The sequence below is a fragment of the Herpailurus yagouaroundi genome, unplaced genomic scaffold, assembly GCF_014898765.1.
Source record: "Herpailurus yagouaroundi ecotype Mexico unplaced genomic scaffold, PumYag 160, whole genome shotgun sequence".
Classification (NCBI taxonomy): domain Eukaryota; kingdom Metazoa; phylum Chordata; class Mammalia; order Carnivora; family Felidae; genus Herpailurus; species Herpailurus yagouaroundi.
Genome location: NW_024412401.1, coordinates 20,066,714 through 20,084,542, shown reverse-complemented (window position 1 = coordinate 20,084,542; position 17,829 = coordinate 20,066,714). Strand labels below are relative to the sequence as shown.

The following is a 17,829-nucleotide window of genomic DNA, read 5'->3' as shown; positions in this document are numbered from 1 at the left end:
GGGGACCAGGTGTCTCAGGAGAGAGGAGTCTCCCAGTTCTGCTATGGGCTCAGTTCACAGTGGTCCTGGAATTCAGGATTTCACTAGTATGTAATTCATTAAAGACTCTACATGAGTTTGCACTCAGCCACAAGACAAGTTATCCAGTCAAGAGAATAGACAAATATGTGCATAACTAAATTCCATTGTCATATTCCCTTTACAGTTACAATCATTCAAGGGCAGACCTGTGGAACCTGTTGACATTACCTCCATGGTTTTGTCTTAGGGGAGGCCAGTTCCTGGGACAGCCCTCAGGAAAGAGCCTGTCATCTTATCCTCTTCTTAAAGTCTCTAGAGAATGGGACTGGCTCTGAAGGGATGCTATGAACAGGAGCTGGGACACCCCATGGTCTCTGAATTCAGAGTTCCCACAAAGACCTCATTTTTCACAGTTTAGAAATACTGCATATAGGCTGTGGCCTTCTTAACCCCAAAGGAGACTGACTCCAGATTCTCCTGGTCATGTTCTTCATGCTGCCACATCAGCTAAACATTGGTTCCCCTGCTCCCACCCTACACCCTGGTTCCCTTCTCCTAGTTCAGATTCTCAACACAGGTAAACAGAGAACTCACCCCACCTCCCAGTCTGTCACGGCCCTGTGCTCCCATGGGCTGTCTGAGACCTTGCCCAACAAGGTCCAGGCCCTCAGCCCAGCCCAACATAACTTGCCAATGGCATTTTCCTTGGAGGAAGAGGAGATGGGTAAATACCCTGGGGGTACAAGCCCCAACGTTTCCAGGACTAGGGGAGGGCAATCTCCAAGCCACACACATTCAAAGAGGCAGGTGTCAACCCATCAGTAATGGTTGCCATCTTCCCTTCCCAGCCAGGGCTGGCTTCCTCAGGAGGGAAGTGTGCGACGGCTCCTGTGTGCAGATACCTGCTGCCAAATCTGCAATTCTATGGCTCTGGAGATTCAGCAGTTGCTGGCGGGTGAGAACACCCTGATCTGTCCCCCTTCATCAGAGCCATTGCAGGGGTCCTCTTGCCTAGAGATTTTGTCCATGTCTAATGTGTCTTTAGAACAGAATCTGGACCAATGTTCCCTACACTCCAAAGCACTTGTATATCCATCTGTAACACCCCCAGTGTTGCAATCAATAGATCAGAAATGCTTAACACAGTCAGCTGCCCAGTCGACTGGTACAGCCAGGGTACACAATTACTGGGCTGAACACCACCAGCTGGGGCAAGGATTTCAAATAACTGGGGTGCCCAGGGGCCAAGAGACTATGTCTTGCTCAAGACTTGAGGAGGCTAGGTTAACAGTGAACCAGCAGGAGATGATGCAGAGCACCCCCAACCATGTCTATGGGAACCAAGGGCAGCAGCCCTTGAATTCCCAGGTCACTCTGCACACCCTAAACCATGAATTCACTACCCAGACACACCCTATGGCCTTACATATGGTTACTGTCCTCCCTGCCAACCTGCCATTCCTCAGTCCTGAAGTCCTGAGGCTTCTTGAGGTACATGTGAAAAAATGGATGCATTTCCAGAGATGGGGGCTTCCCAGACGTGTGGAGGAGTCCCTAAGGCAGCTTATGCCAAACCCGCCATTCTTTTGCCAACGTGTAAATGACCAACCAGCTTCTTTCATCCCAAATAATACTTCTAAGTTCTCTGTTGAAAAACTGGGGACCTATTCCTACCAGAACTGGGGTCCATTTATGGGCAGCCAGCCTACCCAGGCCTTCTGGGTTTCTGAATGGTCCACTATGGACCCAGAACAAAGACACCACCACCAGCAAATCCCAAACCATATGGCTCTGGCTTTGCTGTCTCCAGCCCTTAAAGAATCACATCGTCTCTATCCACATCCTGGGCACCAGGCTCATGACTCAGTGGCCCATCTGCAGCAGAAATACAGCCAGCTATTCTGTGGCCACCCTTCTCTGCACAGTGAGTCCCTGGTCAACACATTAATAGGTTCTCAAAACTGCTCCACAAATGGCAGCATATCCCAGCACCCCCTGAAGGATGCTCTTCTCTTCAAGGAACTCTCTGTCCTCCCCCTGCTGCCTAAAACTGCACCCCAATCAGTCCCACCCTCTTCCCCATCTTCCCCAAATTGGGTCACTCCATCTGATTACCAACAAGCTCAGATCAGTGTTCCATTATTGACGCTGGCTGAGTGTGATGCCTTGGAGTGGCACCTGCTGCAGAAGCAGCTCCAGCTTCAGTGGGGCTTGCCAGCGGTTTTCCAGAGACCTCAGCACAGCCAGAGCCCCATACAGTATAGGCCCTGTGGCAAAGCCCAGTCTCCAGAGACAGTGAAAAGTTTTTGGCCAGTGAAGCCCATCACAGTCCTCACTAGGAAACTACTCTTCTTTCCGGAACATGCCCGGAGGCTGCTGGAATTCCATCTCCAGAGGCAGCTGATTCACCATCGTTGGGGCCTGCCCCAAAAGATCCAGGAGTCCATACAGTTGCTCCTGTCCCCCACTGATCAGTCAACTCTGTCCTGGAGTAGCACAGCCCTAGCCAACATGAGTGCTCCCCAACCTACAGCCCTAGAAACCACTGGGGCCGGTGACCCATTCTCACCCTTCACAGACCCAGTGTCAGTCCCCATGCCACACTTTTTTGACCAGGCCAAGGCAATATTACAGAGCCACATCAACTCCAAATGTGGGCAGATCCACCAGGGCAAGGTCCCTGCTTGTGTATACAGCTCTTGGCAGTACATAATTCCTGGGGACCTGCAAGTGGCTCCCTTAACCTGCATCCCAGAAAGCAAGCCCTTGGAGCTGCAGGCAGCAACGGACCCTGCCCCACAAGAGAAAGCTATACCCTGGATGCCAATGGCCCTTGACCAACGGCAACAAGTCTCACGAGATGCTGTCACTGAACACCCTAAGCTGCCCCAAGCCCTGTCTGAGGGAGCCATTGAGAAACTGGAGACAACTTTGCGGCACAAGTATCTGGCCTTCTTGTCAGGGCTGCCTGCTCTTTATTATGTGGCTCTTTCTAGGGCCATGGGACCAGCAATCACTACCCAAGATGTGATCACAGGAATGGTGCCTGGATCTGGAAAATTCCCAACTGAACCTCTGACTCAGATGATCTCATCTGAAGAGAAATGTCCGAGTCTTGGGCCATGCTTTCAAGATGCCAACAACACCTGTGCAAACACTGCAGATGAGTTCCAGGCTGAAAAGCAGGTAGAAGGAATGATTGAGACAGTGCATCTAGAAAGCCAGACAGAGACTTCTGGGCCCTACACACTCAAGAAACCCATCTTGGCCAAATTAAATTTCCATCTAAGAAAGAAGATCCTAGAGATACAACTGGGAATTCCCATAAAGGCAAGGAAGTCCAGAGAACAAACTATAGCAATCCCAGAGAACACAACCACACAGGAGTCTCCAGGGAATCTGAACAACCAAGGGAAAACATTGCTCCAGGATCTCCGCACCCCACCAGATGTTCCTCGTGCCCCAGATCCAGAATGGCTCCACCTTAAAGAACAGCTGGCCATTGAGTTAAAGGCAGTGAAGCAGAACCAGAAGCAACCTAGTTCCAGAGCAGTACCCCATGGTTCTGCCCACTGGGCCTCTAAGATCTCACAACCCAGTGGCGACATGACAGAGGCCCAGGTACTTTGTGTTCAGCTTGAGGCCAGTGTGAACAGCCCCAGCCTGGAGGAACCCTGGAGCCCTGAGCCCCAAAGCCCCAGCAAGAGCAAAGACTCAGCCCAAGTTCCCATGCTGGCAGAAAAGAGAAAGGACCCAGGGAAACACAAATTGGCAGGGGACCATGGAGAAGGGGATGCCGGGCTTGCGCACTGCTCTACAAGAGAAATAAGCCACCCTGATGCAGCCCAGAGGCCAGAAGGGACGAACAGGACACCATGCAGTCCCTGGCGACGAAGTCATAGCTTTCATCTTGATGCTTTCTGTGAACATAGTACCCAGCACCCTCAGATTAAGCTTCCAGAGCCACCTCCAAGAATCCCCAGGAGGAAGGAATCTAAGAAGAATGACCTGCAGGACAGTCAAACCAAGCTCAATGTCCTTCTCAAACCAGCAATGATTTCTAAGAATGCCCAGCCTATGGTGCCCCAGGCATCAAAGAGCCAGTCTATCCTGGGCCAACTCATTCAGGGCAAGCCTTTGCAGGGCCAAACTTTGAAAGGTCAAGTTTTGCAGCGGCAGGTGATGCCAGTCCATACTAATAAGAGGCCCAGCCTTACAGAATCTGGCTTGAGAAGTAAGATGACATCCTTTCTGCACTGTTTTAACACCAAGACAAAAGGCAAAGGGCATGAGGAATCCATGTTCTCTACAGCTGCAAAGGCGGCAAATACCAGAAGAGAAAATGTAGAAAAGAGCCTGGCTCCAGCCAAAAGTCCCACAGGGCGAACCAAGACAGAGAAAACAGGAGGGGACTCCAAGGCCCAATCTTCCCCCACTGAGAAGCAGGTGTGCCTGGCCTTCTTGGATGGTCTCCATTCCCCAGACAGTAAACTCCGGCACCGCTCCCACTCCCAGCAACTCCACTCTGCCTCAGTCCTGAGCCACCCCCGCCACTGCCCTCGGCACTGTCCTAGAGTGGCTTTTGCTACCCAACCAGGGAACTTGCCCTAGGTCTCAACTCTCACCTCAGAGGGAAACGTTGGTCTGCTCAAGAAGACCCAAAACAATCAAGACTTTGTAGGCTCCCCAACATCTGCACCCCTTGAAGAAGACTGCTGTCATTTTCATTAATGTGCAGGTGGGGCAGAACGCCACTGAAATACACTCTGTATCTATAAGCAAAGAATTGTCTGTCTCCTCCTTCTCTCCACTGTAGTGTGTTAAGGGAAGGCGGGGCGGGGGGGGGGGGGGAGGGCAAAAATGCCCTTTTCATCTAGGGAAGAAGCTTTAACCCACACTTAAGCTGGGTCAACATTCCGAATAACTCCTCCCAGCCCACCCTGGACTGTGGATAAAGAGACAAGCGGTTGAGGCACCTGGGTGGCTCAGTCGGTTAAGCAACTGAATTGTTTTTGGCTCAGGTCATGATCCCAGGGTCATAGGATCCGCACTGAGTGTGGAACCTGCTTAAGATTCTCTCTCTCTCAAAAAAAAAAAAAAAAAAAAAAAAAGCAGGGGTGGCAACTTGGGCAGAGAATGAAGGTAAGGTAAATAAAGATCAGGCTTGGGGGTGCCCGGATGGCTCAGTTGGTTAAGCATCTGACATTGGTCAGGTCATGATCTCACAGTTCTGGGTTTGAGCCCCATGTCAGCCTCTGTGCTGAGAGAACAGTAGAGCCTGGAGCCTATTTCGGATTCTGTGTCTCCCTCTCTCTCTGCCCCTCCCCCACTCACACTCTGTTTCTCCCTGTCTCTCAAAAATAAAATAAAATAAAAAATAAAGATGAGGCTTGAATTCTATCATGGGTTCTCATGGTGTCCTTGGACCCAGAGGAGTAATGTGGACATGAGGATTGTAGTGACAAGGAGTGGCTAGGAATCCCACAGGCAGAATTCATTGATGACTTCTATATATGCCCACAGTCTTCAGGGGTGGTTTTTAGAGCAGTACCATAGTGCTCCAAACTTGAAGAGGTACTTTGTGTTTATCAAAAGCACAAGTTCCCTGTTGGTTATTAGTGATGAGTGACTGCATCAGCTGGCATTCAGATCAACATGCAAAAGGGCTCCCCTTTCTCCATGTCTTTGCCAACATCTGTTGTTTCCTGAATTTTTAATTTTAGTCATTCTGACAGGTGTGAGGTGGTATCTCATTGTGGTTTTGATGTGTATTTCCCTGATGATGAGTGATGTTAGCCATCTGGATGTGTCCTTTGGAAAAATGTCTATTCGTGTCTTCTGCCCATTTCTTAACTGGATTATTTGTTGTTGGGTGTTAAGTTTGATAAGTTCTTTATAGATTTTAGATACTAACCCTTATGCAATATGTCATCATTTGCAAATATCTTCTCCCATTGCATCAGTTGCCTTTCAGTTTTGTTGATTATTTCCTTCACTGTGCAGAAGCTTTTTATCTTTTTTTTTTTTAATTTTTTTCAATGTTTATTTATTTTTGGGACAGAGAGAGACAGAGCATGAACAGGGGAGGGGCAGAGAGAGAGGGAGACACAGAATCGGAAACAGGCTCCAGGCTCTGAGCCATCAGCCCAGAGCCCGACGCGGGGCTCGAACTCACGGACCGCGAGATCGTGACCTGGCTGAAGTCGGACGCTTAACCGACTGCGCCACCCAGGTGCCCCCAGAAGCTTTTTATCTTGATGAGGTCCCAAAAGTTCATTTTTGCTTTTGTTTCCCTTGCCTCTGGAGCCATGTCTAGTAAGAAGCTGCTGTAGCTGAGGTCAAAGAGACTGTACTGCTGCAACTGCACTACTAGGTATTTATCCAAAGGATATAAAAATGCTGATTTGAAGGGGCACATGCACCCCAATGTTTATGGCAGCACTATCAACAATAGCCAAATTATGGAAAGAGCCCAAATGTCCATCAACGGATGAATGGATAAAGAAGACATGGTGTGTGTGTGTGTGTGTGTGTGTGTGTGTGTGTGTACTGGAATGTTACTTGGTGATCAAAAATAATGAAATCTTGCCATTTGCAACAACATGGACGGAACTACAGTGTATTATGCTAAGTGAAATAAGTCAGAGAAAGACAAATATGATTTCACTCATGTGTGGAATTTAAGAAACAAAACGGATGAATGCGGAAGGGAAGGAAAAATGAAATGAGATAAAAACAGGGCGGCAAACCATAAAAGACTCTTAAATATAGAGAAAAACTGAGGGTTGCTGGAGGGGAGGTGAGTGGTGGGATGGGCTAAATGGGTAATGGGTATTAAGGAGGGCACTTGCTGGGATGAGCCCCAGGGTTATATGTAAGTGATGAATCACTAAATTCAGCTCCTAAAACCAATACTATACTAGATGTTAACTAATTTGAATTTAAATTTAAAAAAATTAGTTAATAAAGCACATAGCTAATATGATAGGATGTCAAAAGCAAATGATAGAATCTCTCCTCCTCTGCTCCCTGTTAGTTATTAATAAGATCTTTCTGGAGAACTCACCTCAGAAGCTGCTGTAGCTCTCTTACCTATATCCCGCCTCCACTGCCTGCTAGTTGTAAGGAATGAGTGATTCCTGGAATGAAGATCACAGTAGGACATGAAGAGGGGCTTGTCCCTCACTTCTAAAGGCTGGCAGGGAGAGAATCAGGAAGGGGAAGCATGTAAATGGAGGTCTGAGTACCTGGGACAGAAGCTGACATGTTCCTGAACAGGACATGAAAAGAGAGCAAAGCCAATTTGTTTTGCCCTCAAAAGAGCCTAGAACCAGGAAGCTAACCCAAAGTTCGAGGGCTTTGGGGGGAAGTAAGTAAGTAAATCTGGGCTTTAATCTGCTTGTCTTAGTGTGATTAACAGAGGTTGGCTGAGTGTTGACACTGCTGGGAAAGAACCACAAACACAAGATTTTTCTAAACGCATCCAATCCTGTCAAGTACTGCCAGCAGCTTGTACCCAGCCGTACTGTTATGTCTCATTTCTATACCACCTACACCTGCAATCCTTCCCCATGTTCCTCCTTTCCACCAGCCTTGCCTTCCTGAATACATATACACATATATATGTGTATATATGTACATGTTTTTAAATTTTTTATTTGTTTGAGAGAGAGAGTGAGCAGGGGAGGGGGGCGGAGAGAGAGAGAGAGAGAGAGAGAGAGAGAGAGAGAGAGAGAGAAACCCAAGCAGGTTCTGCACTGTTGGAGCAGGGAGCTCGAACTCACGAACCATGAGATCATGACCTGAGCTGAAACCAAGAGTTGGACACTTAACCAACTGAGCCACCCAGGCACCCCTATATATGTATATTTTTATATGTTTCATGAATATTGTATGGTGTTGAACTCAGCTGTATACTCTCCCGGGATCTGCCTGGTGTCTTCCCCACTCTTGTCCTCTCCCCAGACAAAGACAGCATCAATTAGCCTACCCACCCCAGCCCTTGGTGTCTGTCATCATTCCACATTTCTTCATTATTCCCCCTGCATTTCAGAAAGCACCAGAACCACTCAATTTGATTGCCAACAACAATAACTTAACACTTTTAATAAGACTTTTGAAACGTGTTCTGTTCCATTAAATAGTCATGAAAAGTGGCCAGGGATCTAGATCTAGAATTTAATGCCACACATGAGGTCTTTACCAGATAAGCTGCTCAGCACTGAAGAGGGACTGTAGCCCCTTTGGTCTTTCTGGAATGTCCAATAATTTGCACTTCATAGTAATATCTATTTGTCATTGATGGAAAGATAACATGGAATTCTCTGAAACCCTTGGAACCTCCCAAGAGGGATACTGAGAGGCAAGCTGAGATCTGTGAGCAGCTGCTAAGAAATGCAAGCCCCTCTAAACCATTTCTTGTCTACACACTCCCTCACACATAGATTAAACGAAGTTTCTCCTACAGACCTGTTTTAAGAGGCCTCTCCAATAAACTCGCCATTCTAAGACATTACTAGAGTTCTTTCCTGCCTCCTGTTGTGTCAACCTGCACTCCTACCCCAACTCCCAGCACCATCAGCAGCCTCTACAGCCCTGGCCAGAAAGTGGATGTCCTAACAGTGGCCATCAGACTCATATTCCCTGACCACCTAAGGAGGCATGAATGGACCTGTCCTACCTTCTCCCATAAACTGGGCTGGGGCAGGTATTGGTGTCCCTGGAAGAAAGACTGGAATCCTTGCCCTTAAGGAAGCTACAGCAGAGTAGCATAGCTGAAGGTTGTTCTTATTCCATTCAATATAAGGTTAAGTATGAATAAAAGATTTCCACTTTCAGAAGGAAACTTCTGGCTGAAATGACCAGAGAATGATCTCAGAGAAAGATGATAAACATGAATAAAGGGCAACAAAACTACAACACAAAGAAAACATTACAAAATTGTTTTTACAATGTTTAAGCCAAATCTATGACCCTTGGAGAGGATGAAGAGTTTTAAGGGCAAAGTCACAAGAATGAAATGTGAAAAAAATCAGAGTTAGAATCCTCTGACATTTGACAAGTTACTTAACATTTCTGAGTCCCAATTTCTTCATCTGGGAATAACTGTACATCCATATCCCAAACCTCAATTACTATTAATGTACTGCTGATTCCCAAAGCCGCTTTGTTGCTCTAGTCTTTCCTCTGAGCTCCAACTAAACAGGCAATAGATAGGAAAACGCTCTATCTTGCCCCAAAGACAATGCAAATTAATTAAAAGTTTCCAAACACCCTCTACCTCACCAAACTGCTTTCTAATGTCAGAGAATGGTATTACCATACCATTTTTTTCAGACGAGGTATATCACTATACCTTTTTGTTCAGACCATATATCAAGTTAGTAACTGGGTTCTAAATTTTGACACCTCTCAAGTTGGCCCCTTTCCTCTATTGTTACTGCCTCTGCTTATAGTTCAGTTTCTCATCCTTTCTTTCTTAAAAAATTATAATAGTATCTCATATCCCCAGGGCTTAGGACAGTGGCTGGTGCATGGTAACACTTTAATAGACTTGAATTCAAAGTCTGGCCTGAGGAAGCAGATTAATTATTACATTAATGTGATGACTGCTATGGTGTATGGGGTCCTGCCACAGGAGGAAGTACTCAGCTGATGAGGACTCTAGGGTCACATAAAAGGGTCACAATAAAAATGACCTTGAAAGGCATCTTGCATAACAATTAAAATAATTTGAGTACTCACTATGTGCCAGGAACGATTGCAGGCAAAACAATCACCAAGACACAGGCCTTGCCTCCATGGAGATCATTACTTAATGGGGTAGACAGTCTCATGTATCCAAATTGTCTAATCAACATATACATATGAATGTCCAATATTAACCTCAAAAGTGAAATCCTGATTCCCTCCCCCCTTGCCACCACACAATCACATATACCAGACCTATTCCAATCACAGTATTTCCCACATCAGTTAATGGTACCTCCTTTTTGCCCACTGTTCAGGCCAAAAACATTGGTGTCATTTTGATTTTTTATCTCTAACAATGTCTCTCCAATCCATCAGAAAATCTTGTCGCTACCTTTAAAATAAATCTAGTACATAACCACTTTGCACTCCCTTTGTTTCTAGTTATTGTAGTAGTATTGTAACTAACCCCTCTGATTCTTCCTGAGACCCTTCCACAGAAACCCAATGGTCCTCAGAGAAAGTCCTTGCTACAGATGATTGATTGACTGATAGACTGATATATGTAAAACCATGAGATTAGATAAGATCACCAAAGAAATGAATGAAATTAAGAAAAAACCCTAAGGATTGGGCTCTGGGACATTCTAACAGTAAGAAATTGGAGGGGAAAAAAGGGATCCAGTAAGAGAGAAGACTGAGAAGCAGTAGCCAGGGAGGAAGGTGGGAAAAGCAGAAAAGTGTTGTATACCATAAGCCAAGAGAGGAAAAGTACTGCAAGGAGAAAGTGAGCAACTGAATGAAAAGTTGTGAACTGGCCAAAGAAAATGAGGACTCAGAATTGACCATTAGATTCAGCAACATAGAAATCATTCATGCCTTGAGAAGAATAGACTCTTGTGAATGATGGATGTGAAGGAATGACTGGGATGGATTCAAGAAAAAACGGAAGGAAAACAAATGGTGACAGCAAGTGTAATCAGTTCTTTAAAGGAAGTTTGTTTCACAGAGATGCAGAAAAATGGGGAAATAGAAAGTGGGACCCAAAGAGGACTTTTTTTAAAAAGGTGAGAGACATCAATAACAACAACAAAATCTGATTTAATGGCCAAATTATGGAAACTGCCCAAGTGTCCATCAGCTGATGAATGGATAAAGAACATGTGGTATATACATACAATTACTCAGCCATAAAAAATAATGAAATCTTGCCATTTGCAATGACATGGGTGGAGCTAGACAGTATTATGCTAAGTGAAATAAGTCACAGAAAGCCAAATACCATATGATTTCACTCATTTGTGGAATTTAAGAAAGCAAAAGGAAAAAAACAGGCAAACCAAGAAACAGACTCTTAACTAGAGAAAACAAACTGATGATTACCAGAGGGCAGGTGGGTGGAGGGAAAGGTGAAATAGGTGATGGGGATTAAGGAGTACATTTGTTGTGATGAGCACTGGGTGTTGTATGAAGTGTTGCATCACCATATTGTACACCTGAAACTAATATTACACTGTATGTTAACTAACTAGAACTAAATAGAACTAACTAGAACTTAAATAAAAAATTTAAATAAAATAAAAATGCACAGAGGAACTACTTAGACATTTTTTCCAAATAAGACATTTGAATGGCAAACAGGTACATGAAAAGATGCTCAACATCATTATCAAGGAAATGCAAATCAAAGCCACAGTGAGAAATCATCCCACACCTGTTACAATGGCTATAACCAAGAAAACATGAGATGAGTGTTGGTGAGGATGTAGAAAAAAGTGAACATTTGTGTACTGATGGTGGGCATTTAAATTGGTGCAACCATTATGAAAAATAGTATGCAAGTTAAAAAAAAGTGAGAGACATAGCATGCTGGATACTGACTGAAATGATGCAGTCAGAAGGGATAAATTGATGATAAGGGAGAGCAAGGGGAGAACTGCTGGAGCAATGAGGTGGTGTAGAAGCAGGCAATGGGATCAAATGCCCTGTCCAGAAGATGGCATTGGATAAAAGCACAGATGCTTTACTGGTGGTAAGTAGAAGGTAGTATTGAGGAAAGACAGTGTGGCTTACTTGAAAGATTCCATCACATGTAACAGAATGTGGGCAAAGACCCAAAAGGGTAAAGTGAGGAACAAGGAAGGGACCATGGCTGGGGATGGAGAGAGGGGTATGGAGACCAAAACCAAAAGCCAAAGGTGGAGATGAATTCTGGAAGTTAACTATAGCAAATTACGCTTAGAGCCTATGGTGTGGGTGTGCGACAAAGAGGCTAGGTGGGCATAAAAAGGTGTTTCCCATTGATGATCACATGTATGAAGGTGCTCTCAGAAGACTGGAGCACTAGGAGAGATTTCAGGGATGTTCTAGATGTGTGGAGCATAGTGCATGAGACTACAGACAAAGAGGGCAGGTACAACATTCTGGTTTTCAGAGAGTAGGGATGTTTAGGGAGTATGAGAAGAGAACTGGAAGGCAGAAAGAGGTTATCCTGAGTGGATGAGATGGACATCTGTTTTGGACACTTCATATCTGTCAGAAGGTTAACACCTCTGCATTCCCACCGTCTGACCTACCACACAGGAGCCAAGAGCTAAAGGAAGTACAAGAAGTACAACAATCTCCCTAAAATATGGTATGAGGGACTGTGGGATGCCTCTGCCTCACTGATTTATAAGGAAATCCAGAATGACTCAACATCTCATCAAACCAAGAGGTGGTAGCAGGACTCTCTTGCATGATAGGACCCCAGCACTTAGCACAATATGTCCACTGCTAGCAGGGTCCAGAAACAGAGGATGGGAAGAAGTATGAATGTGTCCCTCCTGTGAATGTTGATTCTATGTCTAATGGAAGAGGACCCAGCCCCTGTTGTGGCCCCCAAGGTGAGGAGATACAAGGCCCAGGTCTGTTGAGCCAATACACTCCAAAAACCAAAGGAGATCCTGTGACAGGCACATCCTTCCTGCCTGGTGGGAGTTGGGCAGAGAGCCCCACAGCAAGGAGACGAGGGGGACCCAGAGTGAAGGGAATGACCCAGAAAGGTCATGTGGTAAGCCAAGGTTAATGTGCACACATCCTGACTTAGGTGGAACAGGTCCTTTCCATGGCCCCCAAGGATCCTATCTGCCGTAGAGCAGCATGAGTTCATAGCACTGACCATAGTGCTACAACAAAGGGTTGAGGGCATAAAGATGATATGTAACCAACACCTTCAGGATTCTTAGTTTTCAGCAAAGTAAAGAGCTAAGTGAAGACAGGGTCAGAGCCTGTGACTCACGCAGGACGTTAAGGAATGAAGCCTTGCTCATCCCATCTCATAACCCTAGCACAAACCTCACTCTCTAGCTTAAGAGTAAATCCAGCATAAAAGGCCTCATGGAAGACACAAACTCAAGCACCTGCTACTCCAGAATTGGTGGTAGATGCTAGGAATAAATGAGTGCTTGCTAGGGAACTCTGGAGTTCACCTCTGGCCCTCTGAGGTAACATGTCATGGTGAAAGGTCCTGACCTTCTGGAGCCCTTTCCTTGATCTCTGCAGAGGGCACCTGAGAAGTCTATTGAGAGAATTTCAGGCAAGTGACCACGTGCAGTGGAGGAGAGTGGCTTCTCCACAAAATCACTTCTCCTGTCAAAACACAGAGTCCTAGAAGATAGAGACCATGACTGCTTCAGTTTTGTACCTGCTTACCATAGCCCATCCTGGGAGAGCAGTGAACACAGAATGAGAACAGGAATAAACCCCACAGATGCTACTCTCTGCACCATGTAAGAGGGGGCTGGGCTTCTGCTCTTTACCAGCCATCCAAAGCCTAACGCTCCACCTGGGCTCAGGGGCCCATCTGTCACAGAATGAAGAACAAGAATGATTCCTGTGTCCCATGTAGGGAGAAGAAAGAAGGGAAGACAGCCTGGACTTCAGGTGGGGATATGAGCAATGAGCACAATGTAGGCATGTAAGGTGCTAGGGGACACAGAGGACCAGATCCCTGATAGGTCTGGCTGGGCTTGCCGAGGACTGTTCATTCCCATCCATCCCCAGAGACAGTGAGGCCAGGACCCTGAATACTTGGTCTGGATGAGAGCATGAGGAGGGAAAGGGGCCTGGGAAGGGGCCAGAGGGAGATCTCTGTTTCCAGAAGGAGGGGTGGGCCCTGCCAACTGCCCCTCCCCCCTTTCCTGCTTTGCCCCTCTTCTCCACTGCAACTTCTCGGGATCCAGGGCCAGGCAAGGCGCACATTGGGGATTTTCCTGAAGGTATCACTCCTGAGGTCAAGCCTGCTACAGAAAGTGCAGGGGCAGGACCCTGGGCAGGCAGCTGGACCCATGGGAATCCAGATGGCGGGAAGAGAATGGGAACGAAAGCCATTCCTTGCGGTAAATGGTGCTGGCAGCTGGGGAGTGTCAGGAGAGAGGGGAGGGGTAAAGTGAGAGTCCAGAGCAGAATCTCACACATAGTCAAAGACACAGGACACAGACATCAGCCACAAAGAGACACAAACACAAGCACACAAATTCAATGATGCCACTCCAAAACTAATTCAGAGTACCCAGAGACAGGTCCAGGAAACACACCTACATAGACTCAAGAACACCCTGAGTCAGACATGTGGGAGCAGACAGACACTGGCACAAGCACACATGCAGACACAGAGACAGGCTTCACACACGTAAACAGACACAGACCATCTTGCAGACCTACCAACACAAATGCAGTCCAACCAAATCTATCCATTAAAGTTGCTCTCCTCCATAAAGCCTCCTAGGCCACCTCAAACCAGGCCTGTCTCTCCCCACTTCTAAGCTCTGCTTTGTAATTTCTATGTCATTCCTTGTCCTTTAATAAGGATAGTCTTGGTACAGAACAGGTGAGCACAAGGGAAAGGAAGCAAAAATAATATAAAAATAGGGAGGGGGATAAAACATAAGAGACTCTTAAATATGGAGACTGGAGGGTTACTGGAGGGATTTTGGGAGGGGGGATGGGGTAAATGGGTAAAGGACATTAAGGAATCTACTCCTGAAATCATTGCTGCACTATATGCTAACTAATTAGATGTAAATCAGGGGCACCTGAGTGGCTCAGTCGGTTGAGCGTCAGACTTCAGCTTAGGTCATGATCTCGCATTTTGTGAGTTCGAGCCCCGCGTTGGGCTCTGTTCTGACAGCTCAGAGTCTGGAGCCTGCTTCAGATTTTGTGTCTCCCTCTCTCTCTGACCCTTCCCTGCTCATGCTCTGTCTCTCAAAAATGAATCAATGTTAAAAAAAAAAAACATTAATTAGATATAAATCAAAAAAAATAAATAAAATAAAATAAATTAAAATAAAATAAAATAAAATAAAATAAAATAAAATAAAATAAGGATAGTCTTAGATTCACATGCATACCTCTGGTCTCAACAACTTGGCTATGTGCTTTCAAAGAAATGACAAGGTCAGCAAGTGAGTCCACTGCCCTCCTCGGCAGCCCCATTCCTCACCTACACATCCATCCCTATCCCCGGTAGCGTCTCCAGTTTACTGCAGGTCCTGAACCCCAGCGTCTCAGCAGATATAGACTCTAAGGGAAGAATTAAGCAGACATATCCTTTCAAAGTAATGCTGGTGGGTATTACCTCCCAAAATCTTTACTTTGCCTTATGCTTACCAGTCTACCTCCAATGTGTAACCACTACATCAGTGCTATTCTAAGCATAATGCTAACCTTTTTTTTTTTAACATTTATTCATTTTTGAGACAGAGAGAGAGAGAAAGAGAGAGAGAGAGCGAGCATGAGTGGGGGAGGGGAAGACAGAGTGGGAGACACAGAATCCCAAAGCAGGCTTCAGGCTCCGAGCTGTCAGTACTGAGCCCATTGTGGGGATTGAACCCACGAACCGCGAGATAATGACCTGAGCCAAAGTCAGACACTCAACTGACTAAGCCACCCACATGCCCCAACCTAACACTAAACTTAACTATAGATAACTAGACACAGAGCAATGTCTGCACCTGTACTAGGCCCACAAGTAGCACACGTTTATGACAGTATAGATCATCTGCACTCCAGGAACTCAGTAGCTCCTTCAGTAACTACCTGCACAGTCTTCAGGGTAGGATGTCCCTGGAGGGCTCAGTGTTCAGTGGAATCCAGGAGCACCAAGGTCCCCAGGCCCTTTGACCCTCCTTAGCCAGAAAAGCCTACAGGGGCCCAGTCTACTCCAAGCCCTGTTCTGGAATTATCCCAGACTCTCAGCTGGAATTCCCACCATACCCTTCCCTGGCTCCTGCCTGCCAAGCTGGGAGCATCTGTTGCCCTGGAACACCATATCAGGAGGGAGCAAATGTGCCAGAGACGTGGGCCTGAAGAGATGTGGGGATTTCCAGGCTCTTGCAACACCCCAACCTAGGACCTTTACCCCAGAGCCTGGTCCAAGTACCTGTCCTAAATAGGTAGTGGGCCTGCTACACTGGGGAGAGTAGGGGTGAATTAGTACACTTCCTCTTCCCCTAATCCAGGATGTCAACCAGGTGAAATAACCAGGTTATTAACAATGAACTCATCAGCAGAGGTAAAGCTGAAGTCAACCATGTGTACCTCCCTTACCCCTTACCTCTCAACATCACCAGGACCTCTAGTATAGGATTCCTTCACACCTCAGTCACCCTAGAGATTGTCAAACACTATTTAGGCTCTATCAGGAACTCAACAAGCCAAAATCTTCACCCAACAGACTGTAACTCTTAGGTGGGCGCTCAAAACTCAAATGTGCAGCCATCTGAGCTTGTGTCCCCTTCCCCAATGTCTACATCGAGCCTGGCCTGAGTACCAAGAGCGGGGCTTGGTTCAGGGCTGCAAGCTCCTAAATATGCCCATGAAGTGCTTGATAAATTAACAAAATTAGTTTTAACCCTTGAAAAACAAATGGTAGTTACTGTCAAGAACTTTGCAAGGGCTAGAATTTTACTCTATTTTTTAAAAAAATTTTTTAAATGTTCATTTATTTTTGAGACAGACACAGAATATGAGCAGAGGAGGGGTAGAGAGAGAGAGGGAGACAGAATCCGAAGCAGGTTCCAGGCTCTGAGCTGTCAGCACAGAACCCAATGTGAGGCTTGAACTCCCGAGCTGTGAGATAATGACCTGAGCTGAAGTCGGACACTTAACCAACTGAGCCACCCTGGCACCCCTATTTTACTCTATTTTTAAGGTTAACAAGCTATCCTGTTCTATTTCATGAATGCTGGCAGAAGACAAAAGGCTCCTGAATCAGATATAAAGGATTTTATCACTCACAGAACAGTCATAGCAAGAGCTGTAGCATGTTTTTTGTGTGTGTCAGTTCCCCTTGTCTATCAAATGCCTTGGGTGTAGCACAGAATGATAGATGCCTGTTCATTCAGTGGGTTGTGTTACAAGAGAGGAATGCTAAGGTTTGGGGTTTCACTGCTTTTACAGTAAGAAAAAGCAAAGCTGATCTTTGTCCGGGGGGGAAGTTGCCTTATCTTTCAAGGTTGCTTGTTGCAAACACAATTCTGAGAAATGGCCTGGAAAACAGTCATGGTCTTACATTCTTGACATACCCAGTAAAAAAAAAAAAACAACAACAAAAAACATTCAGGAATGCTAAGAGCCCATAGTAGGCTGTCTCTCTCAACCATAATTAGCAATGGGTAAAAAACAATGGTGAGGGGAAAAAAATGTTTTCCATGTGCTGGAAGACCTAGGAGAGACAGGTTAAAAAGAAAATCAGTTCACAAAGATGCCACAAATTATGCTTAATGATAACTTCTTCAGCTGATAAGTGGAATTGGGGATTTTCTGTGTCCTTATTAAAGAAGAAAAGAGATCTAGAACATATTATCATAGAGACAATGTGAATGTTGAAGAATTTGTGGTAACTTAAGAATGGCTTAAAAAAACTTTAAGGGTCAGGGGGGTAAGTGGTGGTAAATCCCACTGGGACAAGAAAGTAGATAGGCCCACGTGGCTGAATAAAATGGAAGAAATGAGATCAGATGACACCCTAAACCTTTCCTTGGTACTGTTTGTGGAGAAAGTAAGTCTCTAAGGTGGCCTTCCCCCATGTTCCCACCTCCTTGTGTTCATGTTTTGTATAATCCCATCCTCTTTAGT

General features: G+C 45.8%; 1 protein-coding gene and 1 long non-coding RNA gene across 5 annotated transcripts in view; one reads left to right on the top strand and one right to left on the bottom strand.

Moving 5' to 3' along the window:
• Positions 1 to 4,804, top strand: part of SPATA31F1 (SPATA31 subfamily F member 1) — a 122,057-nt gene extending 117,253 nt beyond the window's left edge. For all 4 annotated transcript variants that reach the window (XM_040481545.1, XM_040481544.1, XM_040481543.1 and 1 more), the window contains one exon: positions 870 to 4,804. In XM_040481545.1, coding sequence (XP_040337479.1) covers positions 870 to 4,632 — 3,763 coding nt within the window. In that variant the 3' untranslated portion in view covers positions 4,633 to 4,804. The remainder of the gene's footprint in view (positions 1 to 869) is intronic.
• Positions 1 to 17,829, bottom strand: part of LOC121034616 (uncharacterized) — a 138,289-nt gene that overhangs the window by 117,285 nt on the left and 3,175 nt on the right. The gene's annotated exons all lie outside the window — the stretch shown is intronic.